This window comes from Zeugodacus cucurbitae, chromosome 5, assembly GCF_028554725.1.
Source record: "Zeugodacus cucurbitae isolate PBARC_wt_2022May chromosome 5, idZeuCucr1.2, whole genome shotgun sequence".
Taxonomy (NCBI): Eukaryota; Metazoa; Arthropoda; class Insecta; order Diptera; family Tephritidae; genus Zeugodacus; species Zeugodacus cucurbitae.
In genome coordinates, this window is record NC_071670.1 from 36,176,565 (window position 1) to 36,185,537 (window position 8,973).

Genomic DNA, 8,973 nt, shown 5'->3' on the forward strand with positions numbered 1-8,973 from the left:
AAATTCGAACATGACATTATATATTATTTGTAATGAGCTAAAACTTGATTATGACCTCTAATTTTGTACGTTGTCTTTCTCTCTGATAATGAAGGCGTTGGAAACGATCAGAGTTCGACTCGCTAGTGTGAGCTTTTATATTTCCAATATTTTGTTCTTCAAGCCGCTGCACACGCTCCGTACTCGACACTCAAGCGCGTACTTGGCAGGTTTTGAAATTTTGTTCAGCAAGCAGCTGCGAGCGCTCGTTACTCGTTTCTCTGGCATGCGATTGCGTTGCGAAGAGAATGACTTGCAAAATTTCAGATTTCGGTTTTCAGTTTCAGATTAAGATTCTCTTTCACGGAGTCTTTTTGATACCCTCACCTGGAAACTATTTTCAGAAAGTTGAGATTCTAAATATATCCTATGTTACTCAGGGTAAATGTAGCTTTCCAATGCTTAAAGAATTTTTGAAATTGGCACAGTAGTTTCTGAGTTTATTCATTACAAACATACATACAATAGCTCTTTCTAATAGCAGTATAGATATACGAAATTCAATGAATTATATGCAAAATACTGAATTTGAGTCGAAGAGTTGAAAATTTTACAAACCAAAGTTTGTTCCAAAAACTAGTTAGGTATTTTTGTAGACGGTGTTTTAAGCAAACCCTTTATGGTCAATTAGCACTTCTTCATGTCCTTTCCTAATTTATTAAATTAAGTGAGAGCCTGACACATTTATTTTTTGGTTTAGTAAGGTTTTTTTTGTACAAAGTTTGTTTTCGTATATATTTTGAGTAGTTATTCCTGATAATCTGCGGTCTCGTCTAGTCTAAATTACGACTGAGTAAAATCAATTTTGAGCGAGAATATTGACTAATTGATGTCATACACATGATACAGTTAGGAATCGAAAATTGAATGATAAGATTTGGTAAAAATTTGTTTCCAATTGGACCCTCAAAACCATTTAGATTGCCTGTGATTCCTGGCATTTTTCAACCATAGATAAAATAATTTCAATATGTCTTAGCTTTTATAAAAGCAAAATCTCAATTGCAATCTTCTTGAATTAAAGAAAGGATTAACCTTGCACGATACAGCAATTTGGAAAAATTTAAAGAGGCTTAAATATGTACATATGTATATCAAAGCGTTCACCCGAATTTTATTTATACTTTGTGTCAACGGTAATACCTTCATCTAATCTCATTAAAATATATCATATTTTATGCGGTATTCATTGTAAAAAACATTTCACACGAGTAGACTGTTCAATTGTTCAAATAGTTTTATAAATCTTCTAGGTAAATTAAGTTTTGGAAACAAGGTAAGATGGTATATAAAGAATAGAAGAGCCAGTGGTTTAATGTTCCGGATATATAATATGTAATATGTATACCACGATCCAGTTGTCTAATATTTCAAAGAGTTTCCGAACAAGCGGTATATGAGCACTTGTTGTGGACTACTATTTGCCTCGAATCTCAAAATCAAGTTTTTAGTATACAACATCTTTATCTTAACAAATTATTCGGACAAAATTCAAATGATATGGGAATAAAAATATCAAAGGTCCGAATTTATTAAGAGGTTTCTTATTCCAGCCAAATGTCATAGTAAGTATTGATGAAATGCGAATCTAAAGTAAAAGCAACACAATTTCAATTGTTTGAAAACAACTATCATGGTTTCAGCAAATTATGGCACGATTTTTAAAAACAGGAACCGTTAGACATATTTTCCTGCTAAAAATTCATCAACACACAATCGAATATAAATATATTGTATAAGTAGATAATTCTAGTTATAATATAAAAAATAATTTTAATAACGAAATATGTTTTTAATATAATACAAACTAATAATATAAAATAATGGCATTTAAAATTAAATTCTACCAAGATTTTAATTGTATCCATGAGCGAAATCTCTCCTGCGCCTCATTCAGAGTCGTAAATTTCGTCTCGGGTATCGTAAAAAGGAACAGAAGAAAACAGAAGAACATGAAGACATAAGTAAAAGTATTGAAGACATACATTGGATGCAGATCCGTAGTGTAAGTACAGATTACGATAATATGCACCATGCATTCCACGCATATGCAGAATGTGATGAAAAATGGCTTCATGAGCAACGGGAAGGCCTCGCCGAGATAGACGGACGTTGTTGGCGCATATAAGCCAGCGAAGAATTGCAGTATCATCAGCAGCACGCAAACCAGTCTCATTTGATCCTCGTGTATCCAATTCGAGATGTAAGCAAATATTATGGCAATACCGATGCCGAGACCACCCATTACCAACAGCCCCACAAGACCGATCAGTTTACGACCGATCATATCCACCATGGATAAAGCAGTGAACACACCCAAAACACGCAACGCCGTATAGACGGCGGATGTCCACTGACCTTCGCCACTCAGGCCCATAATTGTGGCGAAATACAGCTGAGTATTGTAGGGTAGCGAGAAGGAGAAAGCCAGAGCAGCGCGATAAAGTGTCATCCTCAGCAGTGGTGCTAAGCCGCGCAGGAAACTATTGCCGGTATCGAAATACTCATTCAACAACACGTAGTTCTTATGCTCCTCCAACAACAACTTCTTCTCATCCGACAACACCGTGGGCAATTGAAGGCAAGTCAACGAATTCAAGGCCTCGGCATCATTGCTATGACGTATATAAAATATTGGCGATTCGATGACGAGATAGGCCAAACCAAGCGCGCCCAAACCGAAACCCAAACAAAAGATGCCATGTACACGTGTCGGCGAGAAGCTGTTTTCGGGATTCCACAAAGCTATATAAGTGGCTTGTATAAATATGCCCAACGCTGTGCAGAGTTGTTCGAGCCCCAGTTCGAAGCCGCGCTTCGGTGTGGCGCTTATCTCACTGCAGTGCACAATGAAGGGCACAATGATTAGGCCGGTACCGATGCCGTTTATGTAACGCGCTGCGAGTAGTGCTATAGCGTCGTCAGGGCAGGCGGTGTATAAAATGCCAGCCACTACAACTAAGAAGCTGCTCAGCAACTGAGAGAGGTTTTGAAAAATTCTTGAATAGTGTACTTTTTAAAGAAAGCATGCATTTTACTCACCACAAAGTAACGCTTGATTAAGACTTGTATCAGTGAAGCAGATAAGAGCGTACCAATGATTACGCCAACGAACCATGAGAATAGAAAATGCGTCGAAACGGGATCATAGTAATAGCCCAGACCGAGAGCCAAGTTCATGCCCGATGTGAGAAAGATAAAGGCATCTGAAAGAGATAAAGATGATTTTTAAATTTGATTTGATTTGAAAAGACCTTCAAAGAACTTTCTACGATAAAATAAGACTAAATGCGTCCTCAACCGAAGACCGTTATAGGACGAAAGTTTCATTGGGATTTTCTCATGAGAAGTCCTTTATTCACCAACGAAGCCATTCAAATATCATCAATGACTTTACCAAGTAGTTTGGCGGCGACAAACGAGATTGTGGAGTAAGCGGCTTTAGCTTGTGAAGAATGTCGAGAAAGATCCACAAATAAATATTTATTCTTTACTCTGATGGTTTCACTGTACAATAGTTCTAAAATGTTTCCACTTTACGGATTTTCCAAAACATTTGTCAGTTTCGAAGTCATTTTCAAAGGTGATAGAAAGGTTTCACGAGATTTAATAAAATTTTAACCATTCGTTTCTAAGACTCTTATTCCTTTCAATTTCACAAATATGTATGTATGTACGTCCAGTCGCGGGCCGATTCATGTCTTTTGAAATGTAAACAACCCTGTTCTCTACCGGTCTCTTTTAGGATAGTGGAGAATATAGTACGTTGGTTATGATCCCACTAATCTCTTTTAAGCTCCACCATTTTCAAGTGCTACTATTATCAGCCAAATCCATAGATAACAAATTACCACCAATGATTGTCAACTGTAACGTACTCGGTGTCGAATTGTGATGTAATACACATTCGAAGAATAAAAACGCAACGGAATAACCATAAAATAAAGTCGGCAATATTGCGAAATTCCGAGTCCTCAGGGGTAGTCGCAAGCACGGTTATCTAAGGTATCACTCACCCGGTATAACGGCAATCGTTTGTGGACGATCTGCCCAAAATGTCATTTTTGAAACCCACAAAGCTCACTTGGTTTTGGAAATTTAAATTAAATTAAACAATTTAGGCGTTCAACCGTAATTATAAAACGTTCTACGTTGCGCGTTAGCGATTTGGCACTGAAATGACTCGTATGAGTAACAATTAGAAATAAATCGAACAGCTACAATAGTCGGTTTTATCAGTGATTGTATTGTTATTATCATATTGTACATAGTATGTCTGTATGTATGCCGTAGATAAAGAGTTTATGTTCGAAAAAGTAGAAGAAGAGAAACATTGCTCATTTGTTTATTTTACCACATACTAAAGCTATTTTTACAAACAAATAATCACAGCCCATGCAGTTTGGAACCCTTGTATGATTAGTTAGCCGACTTTCTTATAGTAGTAGGGTTATTTGATAAGTCAGTGGGTCCTGAAGTTTATAGCGCAGATGATGAACTGAAGATGAACAACTTTGTCGCGAGACGGATTGTGATTATTGTTAACAACGGGTTTCAACATAAGAGGCCAACATGGAACAACCACTAAACATATAGTGGTTTCGAGAAAATTGATTTGTATTTTCGGGCGCCATAATTATTGCTTACAGAACGTAGTTACGGAGTTCGTTGAGTAATTCCGAAAACTCAGGTTGGTCAGATTCCAAAGACATATACCCGACGATCATTAAAAACTTAAGAGGGAATTCAAACTATGGAATTTAAGTCAAAGTGGTCACAGTCCGTTCCTCTATAGGTGTATCTAATTTTGAGATCACTTGCACGCAAACAATTGCAAAATATCTCATAAATATTCGTAGAAGTTGAGACACCAGGAAATCTCAGACAATTCATGATGTATCACCTGTAACAGTCTGCAAGGTCGCATGCTGTACAAATAAACAATTAAACACTACCGACGACTATTTTCGACAAGGAACTGGTGTGTGGATTAGCATGGGTCTTTTAAAACCACATTCTTTACAATTGACCTAGTGGTTTAAGAAGAGTTACTGCTTTGTTTTCAGAAATAATTTTTTGTATTGAAAAATCAGGGACTTCACAAACAGCCCTCATAACAGTACAAAATGTATCGAATTTTTATTGTATTCTAAGGTATATATTTACAATATGTGCTTACCAGATATACGTCATAAATAATATAATAGCATATCGAAATTTCCTCTACTCAGCATAAATTGTATATGCTTTGATCTTATCTAAACGAAAAAGTTCAATAAGTTAAATATACAGTAAGGTAAATAAATATGCAAACTTTTAGATATATTTTTAACTTATCGAGCGGACACAAATTTCTCGGAAAGCAGGAATGAAGAAAGTATACATATGTGTCTGTATGAACAATTCCCTATCAAATATAAGAACCCTTCGCGGTATTGTATAATAAATTGTATTTGGAATTAATTTTCAAACTCTCACACCCTCCCACACTCTCCAGAGATTAAGGCCTGCCGATAAAAAGTCACAATTTAATTTTGCTTAACTTTTAGAGACACTATGAGATCTGTTAAGGAGTTGCTCAAATTAAATGAATTAATGTAAAAGTAATTGCATATTTGCATACTTATTTAGGGCACTGTAAACTGGAATTATCAATGCAGATTTTTGAAACAATTAAACATAATGGCTTGAGAACCCCATACGATAAGTGTATGACAATTGCTTTCGGTGCGAAAACAATTATATGAATTAAAATATAATTAATAAAAATAAAAATGAAGTGGTTATTTAGAATGATTCATAGCTTGAAATTGTATATTGTTTTATACCAGTTTGCCTTCTAATAAATATTAAACAGATGTCACATCTTTTCCGGTCAACACCTTCTCTTTATTCCTAGATAGACATATCATAAGCTGCCGCTTTTTATCTCTACAATATTTTATGGACTCTGTCATCATTAATCACTAAAATGGCAAACATTTCCAGATAAGAAATGTTATTTTAAGTAGACGAAGAGAGGTAAATAATTTTGACATATTATTATATTTTGTTGTATTTGTAATTGATCCGAAAACTTTCGATTTCCTAAGATTTAATGATATAAAAATATTTGTATATAAACTCTAATCAGTTTCTATAAATATTAAAAAAATATATATTAACACTTGGAGAGTAGTGAGTTCGGATAGTCGGAGAAGAACCTAAAATCATGGAAGATACTTATTACATACTCGTCATTCAAAGTGGATTTCAAAAGATTTCGGTTCCATATATACTTGGTCATTACAATCGAAGTTACATAATGAAAATTTATGGCGAACATCGAACCGATGTCTGGTGTTCGCCGCTGAAGGTAAGTTGGGAGGTTAATTGAAATACGGTTTCTCAAAATAACGGCAAAGTTGTCGTATCTATGGTAAAGGGGATGTGTAATTCTTTCCGACCAATCCAAAGAACGTAATGACATTAGCTCATTCCTCACTTATCTCACTTCTAATTCGCTGGTTGTTCAAATGTTTGATAATATCTTAACGTTTTTCGACATCTAATGAATCTTATCAGCATAGACTTATTGAGATGATCTGATCCATTTTCTGAAGTATTGTTTTTAGAAATAAAAATTATGATTTTTTTATTAATTTACACTTCATATATTTACAATAGGTTTCTTTGAAACTAAATATTTTGTAGTCTTCATAGAACATAAAGCTTTACGGAAGCTTTGTATTGAGTGAGAAAACTTCTACAGGAGTTCTAGTAATGGATGTGCGTCTCTAAAGTCTGAACTTATATCTTTAGATCCCCTATTTTATTATCAAATATATATTTTTGGGTAGATAAATGCTGATTAAAAATCAATATCTTGGAAATATCGTGGAAATATATATATATTTCATATATTTCTGTGAACAAAGGTCTCAATTGTGAAGGTGCGTTTCTACTTAAGATTATTGCAGAATTTATATTTTATGTGTACTATAAGGGTTTTTCTAAAGACCACATTTCATATATTTCTGTGAACAAAGGTCTCAATTGTGAAGGTGCGTTTCTACTTAAGATTATTGCAGAATTTATATTTTATGTGTACTATAAGGGTTTTTCTAAAGACCACATTCAGCAATATTAATTCGAAAGAAATTTTAGGAATAACAAGTAAGGAAGGGCTATGTTCGGGTGTCACCGAACATTTTATACTCTAACAATTTATTTATTTAATTTTATTATATAACAAACAATTTGACTCACATATTCAGCATATATATGGTATAGTCCATTGAAAGTTTGAAAACCCTAATATTAGGTATATTGGAGCTAAGGGAAGTTTCGACCCGATTTCACTAATTTTTGGCACTTAGACATATTATTAGAAGAAACACATTCTCTATGAATTCCTTCAAAATATCTGAGAGACTTAACTATTTTTTTTTGGTCAAAAATTTGTTAGAAACACTGTGGTCTTCATATTCGATATATAGGGTCTTGAAAACTTATGGACCAATTTCGGAGATTTTTAGAAGGGCGATGCCACTCTTTAAATGCGGTATTTTTGCGAAGTGCTGTTTCGATACATTCACTAGTGCTTACTTTATATTTTGTAAGTAAACGATTCAGATCGACTTGAAGGTTCTTGTATATGGGAAGTAGGCGTGGTTGTGAACCGACTTGAACTATTTTCACAACATATCATTGGGAAGCCAAACAGATACTATGAACCGAATTGAAATATTGAAATTGGTCGAGTAATTTCGGAGATATGGTTTTTGACCCATAAGTGGGCGGAACCACGCTCATTTAAAATTTTGTATACCATTTTGAGTACAGTTCTTCTGCCATCTTTATAATGCAATTTAAGGCTTCTGGTGGTTTTCCTCACTAAATTAAAGTATTTTTAGTAGTTTTTAACTTAACCTTTGTATGGGAGGTGGGCGTGGTTATAATCTAATTTCCTCAATTTTTGGACGGTATAAGGTAGTACCTAAAAGAAACGACTCTAGAAAGTTTCCTTGATATAGCGTTGGTAGTTTACGAGATGTGTACAAAAAACTTAGTTGGGGGCGGTGCCACGCCCACTTATCCAAAAAATTACCTCCAAATATGCCCCTTCATAGTGCGATCCTTCATAACAAATTTTACTTCAATAGTTTAATTTATGGCTTTATGTGTTTTCGGTTTCCGCCATTTTGTGGGCATGGCAGTGGTTCGATTTTGCCCATCTTCGAAAGCAACCTTCCTATGGTGCCAAGAAATACGTGTGCCAAGTTTCATCAAGATATCTTAATTTTTACTGAAGTTACAGCTTGCACAGACGTACGGACGTACATGCAGACATCCAGATTTGAACTCCACTCTTCACCCTGATCACTTTGGTATATATAACCCTATATCTAACTTGTTTATTTTTGGGTGTTACAAACCCGTTATGTGAACGAAACTATTATACTCTCTTAGCAACTTTGTTGCGAGTGTATAAAAAGTAGTAATTCAAGAATTATGCATCTAATTATTCATATTTTCAAAATTATAGGATAGAACACAAAGTGCTGAAAAAGCGGTGCTTTAAATTGTAAAGACAATAGGAATAAGAAGTAAACAATGGGAGAGGGTTTTCTAAGGTTATGTTTTTACTATATTGAACTTCTTAGGCTTCATACATATCTAAAAGACTATTTACTATTTTAAGAAACTTTATTGTAATATTCATAAATGTTTCCACCGCAGCCTACCTTCTTCGTGTCTTTTGAGACAATTTTCTTCAAAACATTACGCAAGTCCTATTAATAACGAACGAGTCAAAACACAATAACGCTTTTAAACTCTAACCTTGCTGAGTTACATAATTTTATGTTTTCCTCATTTATTATTATACATTTTGTTATTTTCGGTAATGTACAATTTTAATACCAATAATTGCGGCTTATCTCATTACAATTT

The 8,973-nt window shown here is 34.5% G+C and overlaps 1 protein-coding gene across 1 annotated transcript; it reads right to left on the bottom strand.

The window, feature by feature from the left end:
- Positions 1-1,788: 1,788 nt before the first annotated feature.
- Positions 1,789-4,223, bottom strand: LOC105215474 (uncharacterized). The gene is made up of 3 exons (XM_011189409.3): positions 4,056-4,223; positions 3,082-3,245; positions 1,789-3,016 (listed from the first exon to the last, which is right to left on the bottom strand). Exons 1-3 carry the CDS (start codon positions 4,099-4,101, stop codon positions 1,883-1,885), a joined length of 1,344 nt encoding a protein of 447 aa, XP_011187711.1. The 5' UTR covers positions 4,102-4,223; the 3' UTR covers positions 1,789-1,882.
- Between the last annotated feature and the right edge of the window lie 4,750 nt (positions 4,224-8,973).